The sequence below is a fragment of the Coptis chinensis genome, chromosome 8 (assembly GCF_015680905.1).
Source record: "Coptis chinensis isolate HL-2020 chromosome 8, ASM1568090v1, whole genome shotgun sequence".
In the NCBI taxonomy this organism is placed as follows: domain Eukaryota; kingdom Viridiplantae; phylum Streptophyta; class Magnoliopsida; order Ranunculales; family Ranunculaceae; genus Coptis; species Coptis chinensis.
In genome coordinates this window covers 78,642,952-78,665,511 of record NC_141463.1, presented here as the reverse complement: position 1 = coordinate 78,665,511, position 22,560 = coordinate 78,642,952, and the positions used below count along the sequence as shown (strand labels likewise).

Here is a 22,560-nt window from a genome sequence, read left to right as displayed (position 1 = left end):
GCATGATGATAATTTAAAAGTTACTCAGAACAAAAAACTACCAAAAACTGTAGATTTTGAATGTTACTCCAAATATATTGAAATTAGAGGACGTCTAGGGTGCACCTTGTTGTACGTGTGCGCAGGACATCTAGCCGTTCACAGTACTTTTGTCTTGCAATACACACGAGTCCCTGCCTATATGAGTGGCTGAGAGGCCTGCGTATGGGTACACCCTGCGCACCCTAGATTTTCACTTGAAATTATGATAAGAATTTCAATTTTTTTAACTTTCGAAATTCACCGATTCCAAAATCATGAACTATGCGTTGAGGTGTTGAACTGAAATAACCAAACCTATATGGTAATATCGTAAATACGGAAAGAATAATGGTTGAGTTTTGAGTCCCATTTTTCCAGATGTCGCAAAAGGCAACAAAGTGGCAGAATGAAGACAAATTTTATTTGGAGCCCACGTTTACATAAAACAAGTCAAATTTAAAATTACATATATACCCTTGTCTTAAAATTAATTTATTTAATACATATTATATTTTGGCTATATAAATTAGTAGAAAGTGAGAGGGCAAATTTGGAAAAGAAAAAATCCAGTCGACCCAAATACTACTGCTATACTAGGAGTTTTCTTTATAGGTAAAAGAGTTATCTTAAAATTAATTTACTTAATACATATTATATTTTGGCTACACAAATTAGTAGAAAGTGAGAGGGCAAATTTGGAAAAGAAAAAATCCAGTCGACCTAAATGCTATTACACTAGGAGTTTTCTTTACAGGTAAAAGAGTTATGTTAAAATTAATTTACTTAATACATATTATATTTTGGCTACATAAATTAGTAGAAAGTGAGAGGGCAAATTTGGAAAAGGAAAAATCCAATCGACCCAAATGCTACTGTTACACTAGGAGTTTTCTTTACAGGATAAAAGGGTTATCTTAAAATTAATTTACTTAATACATATTATATTTTGGCTACATAAATTAGTAGAAAGTGAGAGGGCAAATTTGGAAAGGAAAAATCCAGTCGACCCAAATGCTATTGTTACACTAGGAGTTTTCTTTATAGGTAAAAGAATTGTGTTAAAATTAATTTATTTAATACATATTATATTTTGGTTACATAAATTAGTAGAAAGTGAAGGGCAAATTTGCAAAAGGAAAAATCCAGTCAACCCAAATGCTACCGTTACACTAGGAGTTTTCTTTACCGATAAAAGAGTTGTCTTAAAATTAATTTACTTAATACATATTATATTTTGGCTATATAAATTAGTAAAAAGTGAGAGGGCAAATTTGGAAAAGAAAAAATCCAATTGACCCAAATGCTACTATTACACTAGGAGTTTTCTTTACAAGTAAAAGAGTTGTGTTAAAATTAATTTACTTAATACATATTATAGTTGTGTTAAAATTAATTTACTTGATACATATTATATTTTGGCTACATAAATTAGTAGAAAGTGAGAGGGCAAATTTGAAAAAAAAAAAATCCAGTTGACCATTACACCAGGAGTTTTCTTTATAGGTAAAAAGAAGGGTCCTGTTATTGACAGACCCCATTTTGTGCTGGGCAGACTCCGTGACCAAATCCGAACAAAAAGAAACTCGAGATAACCAGTTACTCTTCGTCTCCACGAATTCATGTCAATCGCTTTTAAGTAAACAGAGAAGATTCAAATGCTACCTATATAATCCAAACTACCAAAATTGAATCACAACCCTCTCTCTCCAATCACACCAAGCTCTTTCTTCCTCTATCCATTCTATAACAATTAATTTTGTGGCTTTACAAATTAATAATGAAGAAGAGATAATCCATTCTATAACAATTAATTTTGTGGCTTTACAAATTAATAATGAAGAAGAGATAAGTTACCAAGATGATTCATAAGAAGATTTAGAAGACGAAATTGAAGAATTAGGAGACTTGATTGATAATTTGGGCTTTTGGTGAAATTATTATTGTTGATCCAGTTGGTGGGGAAGAAAGAAGTGGAAACCCAACTTAAGTGAATTTATTATTGTTAATTATACTGTTGTTTTGGAATATAAACCCAACCTTAGCTTTAATTTGTTTAGCTGTTTGAGGAGTTTGAAGGCTAGTGTGTTGGTTTTGAGGGTGTTGGGGTTGTTGAGAAGGAGGTTATTAAGGTTGGATTTGTTGTAGTTTGAAGTGATGATGGCTGTAACTTCCTGCAAGGATAGTAAGAGGAATTGATAATATGAAATATGTGACATTGGTCAGAGACAATTGTTTGATTTTATTAGCTTCTATTTGAAAAGAGTAAACAAAGAAAAACAATTGTCACGACACAAGCAAGGTTTCACAATAATGTTACTGATTTTCTAGTTGTAATCATTAGAGAATGTTCTTTTCCAGTCGACTCTTTAGCATAACATCAAGTCATCAACCATCAAGGCCAATTTTCCAGAACGACATGATTGGGTCGATTCAAGCCTTTTCAGTCGACTCTGTAGTGTCGTGCCAAGTCCAATTTTTCCCAAACGACTTGAGATGAACCAAATGGCTCCCATAGATGACTTGGTTGGGTCGATTGACATCAATATTTCTCTAGCTAGACACTAACAGGATCGACACCATCACATCGGTTGAAAATTTATCCAGCGACCTAATGGTATCGTTGAAAAGTCGAAAAGTGTTCTGGAATATTTATATTGGGCCGACTCTACAACATCGATTTGGAGCGATTTCTACGATATGGTGGGGTCATTTGGTGTGATTTGTGCAACCCATCTTGTAAATCATTTTTTAAAATCTTCAAATCCAATTAAATTGTTGAATAACTTAAAATCTGAATTCAAAAAACACAATTATGCCAATTGAAAAAGACAAACAAAATTAAAACTTGATTTTATTGCATGAGATAATCATTAAATTGTTTGTCAATTTCCTTATTTCAACCAACTATTAAAAAAAAATACAGAAAAATTACTTCAAAATGTTCTTTTTCATTAAGTGGTGGACGAATTTTGAGAGTTAGAAAAAAAAGTGAGTAAATTAATTGAGCTTTGGAAGATGGAGGGAAAGAGAGTTGAGTTTTAAGGGAGTGTATAATGATGGGGTGCCCAACACAAAAGGTTAATGACAAACTCGAAATAAATCTTTATTTTCGGGGTCTGCCCAACCCCAAATGGAAAGTGCCCCTAGCGAACACCAAAAAGAATATTGGATTTTGAGCCATAGATTTTGTCTCCATTGCAGACAACCAAGCCAACGAACTGGCCCATACCAAATTTGTGGGGCCACTGAAGGTTTTAGTTCCGAGATTCGGACAGCAACGAACTGGCCCATACCAAATTTGTGGGGCCACTGAAGGTTTTAGTTTCGAGATTCGGACAGGGGATTTTGGATTGAAACTCTAGTCCCTCATTTCATTCAGTGAAAAACTGCCCAAAATATTGTTTCATTCTCAAAGTTCCATAATATGCCGACACTGAAATCTGTTCGATATATGATCATATGATCTTGATTTAGAATTCCAACACCCAAATGTACCAACTGAGCTAAAAGGTAAAACCAACGCGCAATTACATAAAAGTATAAAATATTTTTCGGTTTGCGCTACCACGAAAATATCTTTATAGGGATGAGAGTTTCAAAATTATTGGATGTGTGATCCAATAGTCTGAAAATCAAAAAAAAAAAAAAAAAAAAAAAATATGAGTTTATTTTTTATTTTCACACCAAAGTCACAGATCTCGGCCCTATGAAGATATCCTTATAGTTTTTCCTCTGAATGAAATGATCTGTCTTGTTGTGTCATCAGCATTTACCATCTGCTATGTGAGTGAGATTCTCTTATTGGGTGAATCATGTTCATTCACGTCTCGACCGTACACATTTCAAAACTGATTATTTTGATGGCAAATATTGAAATGGATCTCCGCTATGACATCTAGTAGCATTGGGTTCAAAACTTCAAATGTGTTGAGTAGTTGAGTCTTCTCTGTTGTCCACTTGGTCCCATGTAAATATGTAATTTAGCGCATGAGATTAGAGTTTAGTCTATGGTCTGGTTTCAGCACCTGGCGGAGTGCATGTCCACTCTTAGTGCCGAATGTTAAATCTCTGCAATACATCAAATTACACTTGTCATGAACGTATGAGTTGGGTGTAACAAATCCCTCTGTTTCCTCTGGTCCCTAGTGAGTACAGAAACAACTTTTTAACGTTAACCTGACGGAAACTGTTAAAAAAAACAAACTAAAGTTAACGTCTCTGTCAAGAAAAATCTTGTATAAATTCACATTAACAGTAGTACCCTAAATCACTCTCATAGTCTCTCTTTCCAACATTTGAGATCCTTGTTTTTGCTCTATTCACTTGGATCTCAAAACACAAACATGGAGAGTTGGTTCACCTCAAAATGTGGACTAAGCTTACTTTCTTCATTCCAAAAAGGTCTAAAACTCCTAACAACACCAACCATTAAACCAAATACCAATAAGAACAAGCTAGCTAAAACAGACAACTATGAAGGGAAAAACAATGGTGTTGGTGAAGAAGTTGGATATGAGTCATTTGACCCAAGTTCCCCACCACCATTTAAGATAGGTGACATTAGAGCTGCTATACCAAAACATTGCTGGGTTAAAAATCCATTGAGGTCAATGAGCTATGTTCTAAGAGATGTTATGGTAGTTTTCTTGTTGGCTGCTATTGCTAGTTATTTTGATAATGTGGTTGTTTGGTTTTTTTATTGGGCTGCTCAAGGTACTATGTTCTGGGCAATGTTTGTTCTTGGTCACGATTGGTATGTCGTACAATTCTTCATTTTAATGTCTAGATAATTTTGTGTTTTAATCCTACTTGATTAATTTTTATCATTTGTTTGACATTGTAGTGGTCATGGAAGTTTTTCTGATAATCAGAAGCTGAATTCATTGGTTGGACATTTTCTTCATTCCTTCATTCTTGTACCTTACCATGGATGGTAAGTAGTGTGTACCTGTTTTTTGGGAGATTTTTTTACGATTTCAGATCCAATATAATTTGGCTTTAAATTCCCAAAGCTGGTAAAAAGATTCCTTTCTTTCTGCATTTACTGCATTGTACGTGTCATAGGTCATATGACAGTCTGTGCACACTAGAATTACTTTTTATGGCAGGTTAACAGATCTGCAATCTATTTTGGGCTCTCTTTAGTTGGAAATCAAGGTTGGTTTACCTTATTGGTAGATAAATACTGGGCCTGATCTTTCACAATTACAAGATACCCAATTTTTTGTTAAACAAGGAAGCCTCATGTTGACTCAGTGCTCTGGCATTTCTCTTTATTTTTTCGATAAAGAGTGCTCTGGCATTTCTCATGAAACTTTGTTTTCTGTGTTTTTTTCCTGGTAAAGTTCGCATCGACATCGACTCCCTAGTCCCTACTGACCAATATATACTCCCGTGTCCCGTGTATACGCAATTGGACAGTATTGAGTCAAAGGAGTAGAATTTGGACCAATAGACAATACTACAATATTCCACTCTAAACTATTTTAAAAATTCGCGCGACCCTCGTCTACAGTTACGCAGCAGTGATAATTTTTTATTTTATGTATCTCTAAATCTCTTGGATTTGTTTTGACTATTTTACCCCCGTTGTTTTTAGTAGAGATTGACAATATTATCCTTCTATGTTTTAAGTAAAACGCACAAAGTGAGTGCATCAATCTAGTATAAATAATTCACCAGTTCTGTACCTCAAAACTCAAAAGGGCCTCACCTGAATGACTGACTATACTGGTCAAATAAGTTTTGATATGTAGGCAATATCTAAAGGATCATCTGGTGTGGCGATGTAGACATTTTGTGCAGGCTCAAACATCTCTGCTATACTGCCATTAACTGGAACAACATTTTTCAATTATTAAATTTACTCACAGTCCACCGGTTGGCATTTGGATGTGATAACATATTCTGGTATCATTTGCAGTTTTGTACATGACTACATTTAACTAAACAAAAGTATAGATGTCATCTAAGAGTTGAAGTTTCATGGTCATGCTAGTAGGCAAAACACTTTTGAGTTGTATTTATCCCACCTAAAAAAAGATATAATTGTTGTTTTGTGCTTTGAAATATCAAGTACACTGTTTTTAATGAGGTCGCATGTATGCAACTTAAAGGTCTGCGTTGCTTGCTAGAAGAATATAGTACTCACTTGTACCCGTTATTCTTATATTTTTCATCAACGTTCTGCGATTTCACGTACTATTTGATCTTGCATTTCCACTGTGATTGGCTTTCAAGTGATCGTTGTACTAGTGAACTGAACGCTGTGATGTTGATTCATTTTTAATTAAGAGTACATTTGCGAACGCATACATAATACGTGTTTTGAGCTTTGCTATGCTTACAATCATGTTTCTGGAATTCTGTAGGAGAATCAGCCATAGGACTCATCATCAGAACCATGGGCATGTCGAGAATGATGAGTCATGGCACCCGGTTAGTACATTTCAGCTCATGTTCTATTGTCATGGTTCTACCTGGTGAAGCATATGAAGATATCCACCTTCTTTCGTCTTTTCTTGGAATTTTACTCATCTCTTCTTGTCATTCTCAGCTGACTGAGAAGGTTTACAAGCAATTACCTGACCAAAGTCGGAAACTGCGGTTCTCTGTTCCATTCCCCCTGTTTGCGTATCCTGTGTATCTGGTGAGAGTGCTATTTCTTGCATTGTAAGTAATTTAATGCTTCAATTTAGTGTATGTTTCTGAATCAGTTTGCTTTTTGATGTTGTTCTGGAATAATAGTGGCATAGAAGTCCAGGAAAGCAAGGTTCTCACTTCAATCCTAACAGTGATTTGTTCCATTCAAATGAGAGGAAGGAGGTTATCGTCTCAACCATCTGTTGGATAGTAATGGCGGCTCTCCTCGTGGTGGCATCATGTGTAATGGGTCCTATCCAAATTCTTAAGCTCTACAGTGTTCCCTATTGGGTAGGTGAAGTTCTTTACTGAAGCAGTAAAAGACTTCGTTTATGCATGAAATGCGCTTTAATTCCTTTCTGGATAGACAGATTGAATTTGTGCTTGCTTCTCTACTATAACCTTCAATAACTTTCTTGAATGTACTTCAACTGCAGATTTTTGTCATGTGGTTGGATTTAGTGACTTACTTGCATCACCATGGCGAACGAAAGATGCCCTGGTATCGTGGAAAAGTAAGAGTTTTGACATAAATTTTATTCTAGACTTTCTTGCTCATTCACTTGAGAAACTGGTTGCCCCATTGACCAAACTTCTTATAACATTTGCATGATTCTAAATTTCAGTAGTTTATAATCAGCCTCCCATGGAATCCTCATCGATAACAGAGTGTCTAAGAGTGCAGCCACTCTCTTGCTGTGTTAGGTTTTGTATATGAGTTTAAACATTCTACATCAAAGGCTGATCCATAATGCCTTTGTACACAAAATGCAACTCTTCTAGGTTCACTTTAGTTGGAGCTATAAACGAAAGATAACTTCTAGTGTTTACATATTAAGTCACCGTCCAACTCCTAGTGTGGAAGTTCTGATTTCTCATAATTCTTCTCTGGACAGGAATGGAGCTATCTAAGAGGAGGACTCACAACTGTGGATCGTGACTATGGGTGGATCAACAACATCCACCATGATATTGGAACACATGTTATTCATCATCTCTTCCCTCAAATCCCACATTATCACTTAGTAGAAGCTGTGAGTCCCCCTGTTTCAATACATTTTTTGACAAGCGTTTCTTCCTCATCCTTATACTTGTATGTTGTTATGTTTGTAGACAAAGTCTGCGAAGCACGTATTTGGGAAATACTACCGTGAGCCGAAGAGATCAGGGCCATTACCAATTCATTTATTAGAAGTTCTTACTAAAAGTTTGCGACAGGATCACTATGTCAGTGACACTGGGGAAGTTGTGTTTTATCAGACTGATCCTCAGTTGTTCGGATCCTCAAACAAATCAGAGTAAGGCATTGTAGTTAGCATAAAGGTTAATAAAATTTTGATTATTAATCATTAGGAAATAATTCAAGAATGTAATGTTGTGGAGGGTGGGATTCAATCCCGCCCTCATAAATTTTCTATTTTCTGATTATTGCAAGAAAATATAGATGCCTCATAAGATGAACATGTGCTAGAGTCATCATAAATGAAAATGTAAGGACTACTTTAGATAATCTGAAGGTAATTATGCTCTTCAAACTCTCACTATTCACCTTATGCTGAGGGTTGTTAGTTGTATACTATTATTACATACTCTACAGTAGCACCGAGCACTGAGGCACAACACAACTTATTCATGACTAATCTTTTGGATGACAGCATTTATCATATCGACTAATATAGAACAGGCACGAATGAATGAGGTTGGAATTAGTATTGAATATAAATACATTTTTCCGCTAATCAAGTAATGTTAAACATTTAGTATTATATACGCATCACAGTCGTTCCAACTGGACCTTCATTTTCTATTGTCATAAGATATTCACTAAACTGTAAGAACACAAGACTATCCTTGGCTCAAGGAAACAAAAGCAAGCACAATCTGAGAAATCTATTTCAGTGGCATTTTAATTTACCTCTCAAATTAGTGTATAGTAGTTAATGCATAATGAAAACATTGATAAAGAAATCATATAATCAAAACCCACTGGATAAATCTGGGTAACCTTATTCCAGCTATATCCTTTCCAGCACAAAAACGTTTCATTTGGTGTAAGAGGCCCATTTTGAGAATGCCTTCAATTAGCTCCATAAGAACAGGCAAGACCTATGGAGCAAAACCCAGTACAATTATTAATACAGTGCCCCCGTCCTGGTCTCTTGCCCAATGTTCCACCAGATCCTAAATTTCCTGCCTCATTTTGAAACAAAAATAATAATAATTAAGGTGTGGGCAATTCTCAGCAAAATTTCAAACATTTCCATTATCTTGAAGGAAATTCATACATCTAAAATTCAATGATATTTCTGATTTTCGAAACCCTGTGCCATTACATTTGAATATTTGATGTGCAAGTAGAATAGCTAGATAAAATCCCAATCTCATGCTCAATGCTTCAGATGTGACTATGTGAGTATATGACAGAAGAACAATGAGACACAGAATCCACTGCTGCAGCTACAAACCTCCACGACTGGTCTGTCCAAACATTTCATGACCAGCTGGTCACCATGCCAAGCTCGGTCAGAATTTAAATCGACCATGCATTGGTGGTTTGCTTGGTGTCTAAGTTAAATAATTAGCAGAATACTAATTCGCTCACAGCATAATGACATCTGAGCTTGAAGTCCATGGTACATGAGAGAAATGGCCATTATAAGAGTTTTAATGAAATAAGTTCCTACTGTAAGCTTAATAGCATATAGTCCATTGTTTTTCCTAGTGAAATGAATAACAATGTCACCAATTCTACATTAAGGAAATCGGTCGGTGGTCTAAAAGTCCTTGGTCCGATCCTGAGTCCTGACATCAAACGACTTTGAAAGTCTTCAACCGTACATAAAACCTCTATTGCTTGAATCCTCTAATGTGAACTTGCGGAAAAAATGTGTGCACCTCTTTGTCGACTTACACCACTGGTCCCCTTACCTCATTCAACACCTAACATTCATTCTTATTTAAGTATCCCATAATCCCATTGCTCCATCTTCTTCCCTTCAAACTTGATCTATCCTTCGCTATTGTTGTTGGCAGTGGCGGTGATGATCTTAGATACAAGAAACTAACTGGTTTTCTACCTTTCAAGTTCTACATTATTATTTGATATTTACAAACATGAGCAACTCCTCTCAATGTACACCATATTATATAGATGAAGATACCTATGCAACTCGAGATGCAACTATAGGGTGTCTCTCCACTATCCGAAACCAGTTGTTTTGCACCTGTAAACTCCCAACACACCCACCAGAAGTCCATAAACAGGCCAATCAAGTGGAATCTGACCATCAAAAGGAATTGGACACGGACAAGATAATGAAGGCTTCGGTACCTCCTGGGATAGTGGCAAGGTTAATGGGATTGGAGTCAATGCCGGAACAAAACTGGATACCTAAAGCAAAGACTGTTGATCCAGTTCGTCGAAGCAGGTCAGTTAACTCGATCGACTATTGGTCTGAATTTGATCCAGTTCAAGGAAGGCACCGACGGGTCAGGACGTCATTGTCATTTGGAGAAATACCATTTGTACAGATTGATAACAATGAGATGTTACCTGTTAGAACAGATAATGTATATGAAAAAGAGTCGACAACTAAGGGGAGTACGCCTGAGATTAGTACTGGAGAAGTGAAGCAAAGAAAAGCAGGAAGAGTTACAAACAAAAAGAACAGTCAACAAGGAGTCCAAGAGATGAAAAGCAAGGGAGCTGTCAAGAAAGATTCCAATGAAAAGAATTGCAGGAGGAAATGGATTGCTGATAGACCTAGTCAAAATGCTGCGACTCGTAGGGCACCCAAAAATGCATGTCCAATGCTCCCTTCGGAAAAGAAGAGTACTACTACTATTGGCAAAAACTTACCCGTCAACACCTCTAAAGCAAATTTTACATCTAAGCTAGCAAGACACAGAGGAGTTCATAAGAGAGAGATATCTACAAATAAGGGAAAAAGGCGACATTCACCTAAGAAAGTCGAGCCAGAATGTAGGTTGAAAATTTTGGCCGTCGAAACAAAAAAACAGTTAACAGGTATGTATTCATATTCAGTATATATTTGAGACTTGAAATTAAATATAAATTATTATAGAAAAAAAAAACTAAATATAAATTAGTTTGTTACAAACATTTTCCCTGTATTAAGTTCTCATGTGCGGTCTTTCTTAATGTATAGGCTCCTTATCAGAAAAAATTTCAAGGAAAAAATGTTCAAGCTCTAGAAGGAAATTTACAGTGGATTATCCGAATCCTAATCTCGCATCTAATATTTCAAACTCAGTGAACCATAAAGCAATCAGTGACCAGTATGCTGAATCGACCAAGTTGGCTTGCTACTTAAAATTGTGGAGTGATGTTTTCCAGTTGGCAAAAGAAGATGTGGGCAGTACATGTTTGAAGCCAGTAGAGATGTGGAAGTCCGTATACATAGAAGAGATTGCTATGGAGTTAGGTCTAAGGATCCTCGACCGCCTTGTTCATGAGGTCGTGGCTGAACTTTCTGGATTTGGCTCAGAGAATTTGGGTCTTCTATTGATGTTGGAATCTCCCTGAAGTTAAATTTGTGTACAACGGGTTCACCACCTAGTCTTAAAAACTTGTGTATAAATCATTAAATCTACATGCAGCTAGTGTGACCAAACTCTCAAAATTTCATGTCTCACCACATTTTCTGTTATATCGCTTTCTTCATGATAACCTGGGTTAGGCCGAATATATAAAATTAAAACAACGGTATGTAAGCCATCATTGACCAAATAATCAACTCCAATTATCCATAGTCCAAATTACAGTGTCTGCAAAGTCGACTTTTTGGACTGCAAATTCAGTAGAAGATAACACTGCCACTCGTTTGACATGAAAATTACGTAACTTTCACTTATTTGTAACCATATAGCCGTTCCACACAAATGTCACATGGCAAACTGGGCACACAAAAGCCAATGTCTAGGACCTTTATCCAATTGAGGCAAAAAAAAAGGTGAATCAGAACCGTACACGTGTAGTTGTAATGAAAACTAAGTTCCTCTCTGCTCCACCTTGTTCCCTCTCTGTCTCTCTTCCCTCAAAAAAAACATTCACACTTGACACTCATTTCCACAAAGGGGGCAGCAACAACAACACTGTGCAAAAGAAATGCCCTTACTTGAATTTCAAAAATTAGGGCAACCTTATTCTTAAAAAAAAAAGTACAAATTGCCAATAAAGATTCAAACTTTACTACAAATCACTACTAAAAATGGGTAATTGTTGTAGATCTCCAGCTGCTGTAGCTAGAGAAGATGTGAAATCAAGCTTTTCAGGTCATGATCATGCCAAAAATCACAAAAATCATGAAGGTAACAACAAGAAAACCCCTCAAATTATTACTGTTTTAAATGATATTAACAAAGAGAACAATGGTATTGAAGATAAGTACATGGTTGATAGAGAATTAGGTAGAGGTGAATTTGGGGTTACTTATTTATGTGTTAATCGCGATACGCGAGAGTTATTAGCTTGTAAATCGATATCTAAGAGGAAATTAAGAACTGCTGTTGATGTGGAAGATGTTAGAAGAGAAGTAGCTATTATGAAACATTTGCCTGAGAATTCTAATATTGTTACTTTGAGAGAAGCTTGTGAAGATGAAAATGCTGTGCATTTAGTTATGGAGTTGTGTGAAGGTGGGGAACTTTTCGATAGGATTGTTGCTAGGGGGCATTATACGGAACGAGCTGCGGCTGCTGTGACTAGGACAATTATGGAAGTTGTTCAAGTTTGTCATAAACATGGTGTTATTCATAGGGATTTGAAACCGGAGAATTTCTTGTTTGCTAATAAGAAGGAGAATTCGCCGTTGAAGGCTATTGATTTTGGGCTTTCCATTTTCTTCAAGCCCGGTAAGAATTTAATGCTTTCGATATAGTTATCATTGTCATTTTGCTATTTATTTATTGACTGTTAATAACTACGGTATTTATGATAAGACACTAGTACTTTCGTTGTTAGAATTGGAAATGCATGTTGCTATCTATGTATCTAAGGTTGCACGTTGTTTTTGTAATTAATGACTCATGGTAGTATAGGTTAGCTACAAACGATGGAATGGACCAGAACTACAGATATACAAAAACTAACCTACAATAATCTGTACTGAATGAGGCGTCCATTGGAATGCTGTTAAACTTTTGGACTGGTTCATCAGATAAAGGTTAGATTGCATAGCAACTTAATAGATGGCAGCTTTCCAGTAGTTGGCCTGTTGCCAGTGTATGTTGTGATGGAAAGTGTTAGGTAAAGATCTGAGTGGTTACTGAAAGTTGAAAAATTAAAATGAAGCGGTAAGATGTGAGTTTCTCCTCATTAGTTAATTAAAGAAAATAGCAGTTAAGTTATCAAAACAAATGTTCGAGAAAGAGAGAGATAGGATAGAGAAGAGTAAGGGGTGTTTATATGAGAAATAGTTTGTTGTTCAATGACATGTTGTGATACTGTGGATGATAACGGAGCAAAATTTTGCACCATATATGGCAGAAACGTGGTGAAGTCTTGAGGATATCTCTAATAGATTCTTAGAGATTTGCATATAAGTGAGCATGTGTAGCAGAGAGGTGCGAGGAGTTCACATTTCTCCCAAGAGCTCAGGAGCCATATGATGCAAATCATCAGCGCATATGGGATTGGGTTGAATTTCTTGGTGATTTGATTAGGGTTTGTTCCATTTGGATTACTTGTTATTTTTTTCTGTTTTGAATAACTTAATCCTATATATGTAGTATGAACCCTATGGATGTAATAGTATGCATTCATATATCAAGAAAATTATCTTCCTCTAATGTTATCAGTCTCGCATTCAGATTTGGGTGCCTGCTAAAAATTGACAAGTGCAACCTGAAACATGTGCTCTGTATGCTCTAAAACTTATGAATGAAGTAAGAACGATATGTATGCGCAAAGATTAGAATAATACATTGTATTCAGGAAAGTTTTCCCAACTATTGGGATTTCAGCTCTGCTTCCTTCTAGAGAGTCTATTTCCTTATATGCGATAGTACTTGGTATTGAGTTTGTTAATGTGTTTTGCAACATTATGATAGTACCTATAGAAAAACAAATTAAGAAATTAATAATAAAAATCCTTGTGCATTCCCATTGTTAGTGCAAACTTTATAGTTTATTGCCTGTATCTGTCAGCAGTTGATATCCTAAAGAGGCACTTTCGACATAAAAGATTCTTTTAGTGAAGGGATAGTTACTCTTTGTTTGCTCACAAGGAAATCTGCCAAAATCTGTGTTAGAAATAATTGACTGGGTTGTATTTTGACGAATTTCATGGCCTTGATGAAGGTGCAAATACCGAGAGTGGCGTCTATAGGTCATCATATTAGACTAGCAATACAACCTATGACCAAATATCACACCCATTCCATTTTCAATTTGCGTAATCTAAGAAATTAATGACTCAATTCTCCTCGAAACACATAAACATGGTGTTAGCTTTGGATGTTTTAAGCACATCATTGAAATAATAGACAGAATACTCTGGCTATGATTGGAAGCAGGAAAAATGGGGATGTATATGGAGGATTTCAGAAGAGTTGGCTTTCCTTTCCTGGCATTGATGAATCAGTTTACAAGGGAGTAGGGTGAGGAATGCTGGCACAAAATACTTGTCTGGTTTATCTGTTTCTTGGGATTATGTAAACGAATGAACATCTTTTTTTTTTTGGATCGGTAAAACTCAATTTTATTCAATATAGTTCAAAAGGTGACACATTACCAATTGCATATAGATCTTAGGTAGCAAGTAGCTACTCGATCATACCCACTCGTACACTTAAGTTACAAGAGTATCCCAATTACATAGAAAATCTACATAACCCACTCTCCGGAAGCTTGGGCACACACTAGCCCACTCGAACAACAATTCTTTGACTTCTTCCACTATCTTATGTCTCTCTTTCTCCTTGTGCTCAAAGATACTCATATTTCTTTCTTTCCATAAAGTCCACACAATAGCACTAGGAAAATGATCCACAAGCCACTTGGACTTGTTAGACAAAGGACCCACAATCAATTGCTTTACTAAGGCTTCTCTAACATTTAATGGTGGATCCCAAGGCCTATGGAAAGTATGATACCGAACTGAAAACAAATCCTTTTAAGTATGGTACGTACTTAATATATGGAAGTGAGGGTCGAAATTGTAAGTTTTTTACATAGACCTATTTTCGATTCAGACTTGCTCGAAACCTGATCAAGTTCATACTGGAGTCTTTGTAGGTGTAAAATCGACTAAGTAAATCCTCCTTGTTGATTGAAGTTCATGATTTTAAAATTCAATCTTTCATTCTGGTCTCATGCCTATAAATGCAGACTTTATAGAAACATAGTGTTACTGTTATCATAGTACAAAATATCAGGATATGGGTATTTATCGATACTCAATTTCTGGATATGTATCGTGGATATATCTCTCTCTTTAGGGATATTTGACATTGTTTCACATACAAATATCGTGGATATATCTAAAATATCTAAAATATTATAGATATTGTGGATATATCTTGATATATAATGATACATTATTTATATTTATTTGAAATATAATGGTAAATATTAAATAAAATTGTTATATATACAAAATATCGCTAAATATCTCAAAATATCACAAATATCGCAAATATCATCAAAATATCGCCAATATTTGCAGTTGTATATATCTCTGAACATATCGTGATATTTATATATCTTTTTCTGAAATCTGGATAGATATCCCCAAATATCGCGATATATCGAGATATTTTGTATTATGACTGTTATAAAATTTCCATATTTCGAAAATAGCACCTCATCGGATCACTTAGATCATTACAGAACGGATATATGGATAATTCATTTATGCATTTGATGTTTGTGATTTATACCTGGTGAATATCCTTTTTTTATACGGCCGAGGTAATACAAATGTACCCATGGACGTTCCATTTAGTTGAAGAATAGGCAACCATTTTTCGTTTCTTATTTTTTTGTTACAGGTTGATTTTAAACTTTTTCAACAAAATATTAATGCTTTCTTATCATCTAAACATATGTTATTGTCTAACGTTTATGTTAACATCTAGGTGAAAGGTTCTCGGAAATTGTTGGAAGTCCATATTATATGGCCCCAGAAGTGCTAAAGAGAAATTATGGACCAGAGATAGATATATGGAGTGCAGGTGTTATTCTATACATTCTGTTATGTGGAGTTCCACCATTTTGGGCTGGTAAGGTGTTTTTTTCACTGGAAGTAATGGATTTACCACTTGCTGTAAAGTAAGACAGGAAATCTTATAATAAATGTTGCTACGTCAGTAGCATTTATTGATTGTGTTGCTTCTCTTCCACCTCATAGATTTTTATTTTTCAAAAATTTCAGAGTCAGAGCAAGGTGTTGCACAGGCTATTCTTCGTGGACTAATTGATTTTAAACGAGATCCATGGCCAAGTGTTTCTGAAAATGCTAAGAGTTTGGTCCGGCAGATGTTGGAACCTGACCCAAAACTTCGGTTAACTGCAAAGCAAGTGCTTGGTAAGTTGCATTTACGGATGTGTAAATGTGTTTATAAAGTTTTATTTGGATGCCTTGATGTCTCCATATTTACGGATTTACACTACTGTAGTGTTACTACTTGCTAGATATTGAGTTTCTCTTTTCAATGCTATGTTGCATATCCGTCTGTTGTAATTAATAAGAAACTTCCTTTTTTCCAAAGGAGATGTCTTTACAAGTGTGATGCATGGAGAGACTTTTGTCAGAAAATGCCTTAGTCTATCTATCCTTATATGTTGCTGCTTTTGTTTAATCCCTGTATATTTCTCATGACATGATAGAAAAAAGCAAAAAGCATACATTTTATCTACGTTACATTGACACGGATAGGCGACTAGGCGTGTCCGTATCTGACATGGATACGAAGTGTCTGACATGGTGAAATGGAACAAAATGAAGTATCTCACAATATCACAGACAATGTGTTCAATAAATGTCCAACACGGGCACATGGATACTTATCTGACACGGATTATTTTCAAAATATGGCGTGTCCATGTACCATAGCATTTTATGCATTATTTGGAAGACACAAGTTTATTCACTTCTGTTACATATGCATGTGAATGTCGTAAGAGAAGAAGATGAGAAAAGATCACAGTCAGCCCTTCCTCATCTTTCTATACGATTTCCACTTCCTATTTTGGTTAGGGGTTCTTTATACACTTTGTTTACCCCATAAGCGTTCATTTTAAAGGCGTATTCCGTTATTTTTTTAAATAAGATCCGTTTACCCGATCTAAGATAGTAAAGTGTGATTTCTGCTCAGTGCTCACATAACACCATCCTTTTCAGATTCCAGTCTATTTATAGGTCCATATTGTTTCTGAGATTAATTTCAAGATACACTAATCAATAGAATTTAAAAATAGCTTATTAAGCAAGTATTATTGTAGAATGACGAAGAAGAAAATTACTCTTTAGCTATAACTTTCTCTTAAAACAAAGAAGACTAGGTTTGGACATTTACAGAATTGTAGTTGTGGACGCCTATCATATAGAAACCATGTATAGAATAATCTCATTACCGTTATTTCTTGTTTCTAACAGAACATCCATGGATCCAAAATGCTAAAAAGGCTCCAAATGTTTCTCTTGGGGATGTTGTCAAGTCAAGGCTTAAGCAGTTCTCTGTTATGAACAGGTTCAAGAGGAAAGCCCTCAGGGTTAGTTAACAAGCTTTACAGTCTTTTTATGCTGCTCCTCTTTCTGTGTCAATTTCTCTTTTAGAAACAATCAGATTAAACAAACTTTGTATAGGTTATTGCTGATCACTTATCTATTGGAGAAGTCGAAGACATTAAAGAAATGTTCCAGAAGATAGATACTGATAATGATGGAATTGTTACGATCGAGGAACTTAAAGCGGCACTTCACAAGTTCAGTACCCAGCTAGCAGAGTCGGAAGTACAGATGCTTATAGAAGCTGTAAGTAAATAACTGCAAATACTAAGCCTTTTTGTTTGTCTAATGCCACACATGTGAACCTTTTTCTGTTCAAGATCCAAGCATATCTAGTCGTGACTTGGAAATGTATAGACTGACAATGTTCTTATGCAAACTTCATCTAGTTATATGTAGAAGTTTAGTGAGCATTACTTAGCTTCTTGGCCATGTCTAAACCTCGACTATTTCTTGTTGTGAAAATTGTCAAGGGATGTTGTGTTTGTTTTAAGATGATTATTTGGTCCTTAAATGAACATGGGTATCATATAACCCAGAGTTGAGACGTGTTGTTACTGTAACACATTTCAGTATTTCACTCAATTCTCACTCTTCAAATTCATTTCAATCCTTCACTTCGTTCCCTGAAGCTCAAAGCTCTGCACTCTTCTTTGCTCCTCTTCTCTGATCTTCCAGATTCTCCCTTCGTGATTTAAATGACCTAAAACAGTGTGGACACTATGGCTTCCAAACGCCATGGTCTGTACACTTTAAAAGGAAAGAAACTTGAGGGTCTTTGAACACAAGGCAAGAGAGGGGCATGAGTTGGTAAGGGAAGTCCAAGAGTGTCTCTTTGATTGGGCATTGTGCTAATCCATTGTTTAGGGGTGTATTTGGGAATTTATGTGCAATTGGGATGAGCTTGTAAGATGAAGGATCTATTGTAACTTGGGGTCTTGGGGAGCTTGAGTGTGGTAGAGTAGCTTCTTGCTACTTGTATTCTTGACGATTGTAATCTTGTAATTATTATACTATTATAAACATAGAGTGAATTTTACCAATAAAAAAAAAATCCCTAAAACGGTGTCTTAATTGCTATTCTTCACCTCAACACCCTCTTGTATACAACACAGTCTATTAGATTGTGATGTATGGTACTATGTTGTGCCCCAAGCTGGTCTGATCCTGAAATTTCTGCATACTTGCGTTATGCAGTATATACTGATTATCAACATTATTTAACTCCAATTCTTAGTTATTTATGCTCACTAGTTACTACGAAATAAACTATTTTAAGGAACATCTGAATGCATGGAACAGCTTGTCAAACATGTTGGCTTTAGGAAGACAGGCACATAGCACATTCCTGTTTAGGATGGTCATTTATTACTCAGGTGTAGGGGTGGAATTCGAGCTTATCAAACCGAGCTTCACTATACTCAAGCTCGGCTTGTTTATTAAGCGAGCTTTAAAATAAGCTCAAGCTTGGCTCATATAATATTACATGAACAAGCCCGAGGCGAGCAATTAGCAAGCCGTTCCCGAGCTGCTTGGCTCAAATTCCTCCTTTACTCAGGTGAGAGATCCAGTGAGGAATTTGTGTTTTGTTTCTTTTTTGTCGTAGTCGAGAAAGTCTACCGAATTTTGGTTCTCTATCCACATCGCAACCTTCGGTGAGCTAATTCTAAGAGATGCCATAATATCTTTCTTCATGGATATATTGGGGTTTCTAAGGGTTAGATTTTCTTCTATGGGTTACTCTTAGTGTTTGTGACGGTAATCATGTTTTATAAATGAGGTTAGAGTTGCATGCGCATGTGCGTGGGTGTGGTTTCAACTGGAATCATTTTATTTGGTGGATGCTGAGTGTTTGAAGATAAACAGGTTGATACAAATGGGAAAGGAACACTGGACTATGAAGAATTTGTAGCTGTTTCTCTCCATGTACAAAGGATGGCCAATGATGAGCATCTCCACAAGGCATTCTCCTACTTTGATAAAAATGGCAATGGTTATATTGAACTGGAGGAGCTCCAGGATGCCTTGATGGAAGATGGAGCTACCGATTTTGCAGACGTAGCAAATGACATCTTCCAAGAAGTAGACACCGACAAGGTCGAAACCGTTTATCTTTGCGTTTCAATTATCAATTCCATTACTTCTAATTTCCTTATAATGTTGTAAAATGCAGGATGGAAAGATCAGCTACGATGAGTTTGCAGCAATGATGAAAACTGGAACAGACTGGAGAAAGGCTTCTAGACATTATTCAAGAGGAAGGTTTAACAGTCTAAGCATTAAATTGATGAAAGATGGTTCTCTAAACATGGGAAGTGAACAAGTGATTAGTGTATGAAAACATGGTTTTGGTCATTGAGCGCAAGGGATTGGCCTATGTATTCCTTGGACTCCGTTCTTTTCCTCTGATTATTTCTTTTTAGGGGCATTTTTGGTGGGGGTCAGGAATTATTTGGTGAGTTTTGGCAATGTCAGGAACACAAGGCTTTTGTATGTTTTGGCCATGGTATGAATGATTATGTTCCCCATTACCACTTCGAAGGACACATCCGGTTGATCCGATTTGTTCCATTGTAATATAAAGGTTTCTTAGGTTTGGTGTTTGTCAGTGTGTTGTGATATCACATAAACTCGAGATATTCTCGTTTTGCTAACCACTCATTTTGCACTATGTAATCATGCAAAGCATTTGTTGTACTAGCGCATAATCGTTATTGGAAAACTTGCTAGGCATCAAGGCAGGCATTTCAGCATGCTAGTCCGCACAGTTTCTCATTATGGCAATTGAACTGTTTAGGATCTTTTAACTTGAGCAGTGGAACTACACACTCAGACACGGTTTCACACCCAGTAGCACAATATTGAAGGCCCTCATGGGTATTAGGTGAATGTTCTGATTGATCATTGTAAAAGGGCAAATTAGCAACGACCAAAATATCGATATCGGTTAATATATCGGTGTACCTAAAAACTGATATATATCGGATATATCTATTTTTTTGTGATCAGTCCAAGCTATTTAAAATATCAGATATATCAGAAATATAATATCAGATTTATATTAAAAAATAGTCAAAAAGTCAAATGATATATCGTAAATATCGGATATATCGATTATCTCGGTGATATAAAGTTTTATATCGGAAATTCCGATATATATCGGAGAAAAAAAGATTTTATATTCAGTGGATATATATCAGAAATATCGATATCAATGTACTAAAATACCGATATATATTGACGACATCGGATATATCGGCGATATTTTGGTCCATGCAAATTAGTTCAATGTATCTCTCCATGCTTTCTAGTTTCTACCTTGTTAGACGCGGAATTCAAGAGATGGTTGGTCATTTGTAAAAACTTGGAAAATATATGGATATATGGTGACAAAGCAGGATGCATGGGTAACTTAATATTCTCACTTAGAACAGTGGCCAATTTGATTTTTCTAAAGTTATTGCGAGTTACATTGACAGTCGTACAGAAATCCTTACCAGCCTAGGCCTTAATTCATTTGTATGTCGAAAATGTGGCTATAATGTGCGCATAATAAATGTGTCTCTATCCCTCCTTATATATATATATTCTCTAAAAAGTAGCTACTTAAGTTAACTTTAAAATAAGTACGTAAATAAAACTTCACCTACAAAATGAATTTAAACTATCTTTGTGTGGATATGATATACTCAATATTAAGATCATCTCTACAAAATTTCAGCTCATTTAGAAACCTCTAACATTGGCAAAAAATGATTACAAAAATTCAACATTTCTAGACCGTTAGATTTTTTTTTAAAGATGACAATATTTTTTATCTATGTTAGAGGTTTCCAAATGAGCTGAAATTTTGAGAAGATAATCATTATAGTGAGTGCTTCATAATCACAAAAAATTAGGTTTGAATTCATTTTGTAGGTGAAATTTTACGTACGTACTTATTTTAAGTTAACTTAAGTAGCTACTTTTTAGAGAATTACTGTATATATATATATATCACTGCAAGCTAAGAAACGTAATCACTGCAAGCTAGTCAATAACATCGTTAATGAGATATCATTACTTCGTAACGGAAGGAGTAAAAAAAATCATCAAGATAGCGCAAAAGGGGGATCTACGCCTATAAAAGGAGGCGTCTTCTCCATTCTCAAAGGGGGGGCCAATTCTCCATCTTCTCGATCATCTATCTCCATCTCCTATCCAATCAACCAATCAAAAGCTTGAATTACGTTCGACTTAATTCGAGCTCACTAAAGAACTCGATACGTAGGCAGCTCAACATAACCGAGTTCAGTCGAACAAATACTACCTCTACATTGGCACCGTCTACCGGTTCGTCTTTTTGAGAAAAACATTCAAACCATTTTCTTAAGCCCACGAAACTTGGTAAAACCACCATGGAAGAATAACTTAAAGCTTGGTGTGGATTATCAATGGCATCAAGCGAAAAGTCAGCATTCTAAGAGATAAGTCTACATTCAACTATCCTTCATTTATACTAATTTTTAATCTTTGGATCAGTTTGAATAATCTGTGCACACTTCTATGTTGCAAGATATACTTCATACTTACAGATCACTTGCAGTCGATCCAGTATCGACTTGAGGGCTGCAACTACCACCATGTCACACGTTCTTTTATGGCAAATCAGTGACAATACAGATTCAGGAATCCATCCTACAGGTCGCTCCTTACCAGGTCAACTAAGGTGTTGGTTCAACCAATCTCAAACAAAAATTTCAGAGCATGCTAATCTATAGACCTATATCAATGAGGAGAAGCGCACTCCAGCACAACTTATCACAGAGCTATATCAAAACCTCATCCATATCTTATGCAAAGACCTCCGCCAGGTCTTCCATCAACGAAGTCGTCATCAGTCATGTCTTCCATAAACCAGGTCGTCCTTCGCCAGGTCTTCGTCAGATCAGGACAAAAACAGAAAAAGATGAATTTGCAAGAGAAAACAGTGGATTTTGACCTTGAAAATGGCCACCACAGAGTAAAACTAGATGGTGACAGTGTGCGCGCCGCCGAGATCTTTCCAAATTGGAGTCACACGTGTGATTCTGACAATTGTAGCCAAAGTTATGGCCAAAATACCAAAATACATCCAAACTTACTCCAATTAGCTAAAAATCACGAT

The 22,560-nt window shown here is 35.9% G+C and overlaps 3 protein-coding genes across 3 annotated transcripts; all 3 read left to right on the top strand.

Moving 5' to 3' along the window:
* Nucleotides 1-4,285: 4,285 nt before the first annotated feature.
* LOC147483267 (omega-3 fatty acid desaturase, endoplasmic reticulum-like) lies at nucleotides 4,286-8,198 on the top strand. The gene is made up of 8 exons (XM_086580463.1): nucleotides 4,286-4,774; nucleotides 4,865-4,954; nucleotides 6,393-6,459; nucleotides 6,578-6,670; nucleotides 6,769-6,954; nucleotides 7,101-7,178; nucleotides 7,560-7,697; nucleotides 7,777-8,198. The coding sequence occupies exons 1-8, from the start codon at nucleotides 4,365-4,367 to the stop codon at nucleotides 7,963-7,965; spliced, it is 1,251 nt and encodes a 416-aa protein (XP_086436589.1). The 5' UTR covers nucleotides 4,286-4,364; the 3' UTR covers nucleotides 7,966-8,198.
* A 1,440-nt stretch (nucleotides 8,199-9,638) lies between these two features.
* On the top strand, nucleotides 9,639-11,233 carry LOC147483266 (uncharacterized). The gene is made up of 2 exons (XM_086580462.1): nucleotides 9,639-10,690; nucleotides 10,833-11,233. Exons 1-2 carry the CDS (start codon nucleotides 9,778-9,780, stop codon nucleotides 11,207-11,209), a joined length of 1,290 nt encoding a protein of 429 aa, XP_086436588.1. The 5' UTR covers nucleotides 9,639-9,777; the 3' UTR covers nucleotides 11,210-11,233.
* Nucleotides 11,234-11,635: 402 nt separating this feature from the next.
* On the top strand, nucleotides 11,636-20,167 carry CPK13 (calcium-dependent protein kinase 13). Its single transcript, XM_086580461.1, has 7 exons — nucleotides 11,636-12,537; nucleotides 15,763-15,906; nucleotides 16,059-16,211; nucleotides 17,283-17,398; nucleotides 17,493-17,660; nucleotides 19,281-19,511; nucleotides 19,588-20,167. The coding sequence occupies exons 1-7, from the start codon at nucleotides 11,895-11,897 to the stop codon at nucleotides 19,750-19,752; spliced, it is 1,620 nt and encodes a 539-aa protein (XP_086436587.1). The 5' UTR covers nucleotides 11,636-11,894; the 3' UTR covers nucleotides 19,753-20,167.
* Nucleotides 20,168-22,560: the final 2,393 nt, after the last annotated feature.

Coding starts and splice junctions, on each gene's coding strand:
- LOC147483266 (XM_086580462.1), top strand. CDS start 9,778: ATGAGCAACTCCTCTCAATGTACACCATATTATATAGATGAAGATACC. Junction 10,691..10,832: donor AACAAAAAAACAGTTAACAG/GTATGTATTCAT, acceptor CTTAATGTATAG/GCTCCTTATCAGAAAAAATT.
- CPK13 (XM_086580461.1), top strand. CDS start 11,895: ATGGGTAATTGTTGTAGATCTCCAGCTGCTGTAGCTAGAGAAGATGTG. Junction 12,538..15,762: donor TTCCATTTTCTTCAAGCCCG/GTAAGAATTTAA, acceptor GTTAACATCTAG/GTGAAAGGTTCTCGGAAATT. Junction 16,212..17,282: donor AACTGCAAAGCAAGTGCTTG/GTAAGTTGCATT, acceptor TGTTTCTAACAG/AACATCCATGGATCCAAAAT.
- LOC147483267 (XM_086580463.1), top strand. CDS start 4,365: ATGGAGAGTTGGTTCACCTCAAAATGTGGACTAAGCTTACTTTCTTCA. Junction 6,671..6,768: donor TTGCGTATCCTGTGTATCTG/GTGAGAGTGCTA, acceptor CTGGAATAATAG/TGGCATAGAAGTCCAGGAAA. Junction 7,698..7,776: donor ATTATCACTTAGTAGAAGCT/GTGAGTCCCCCT, acceptor TTATGTTTGTAG/ACAAAGTCTGCGAAGCACGT.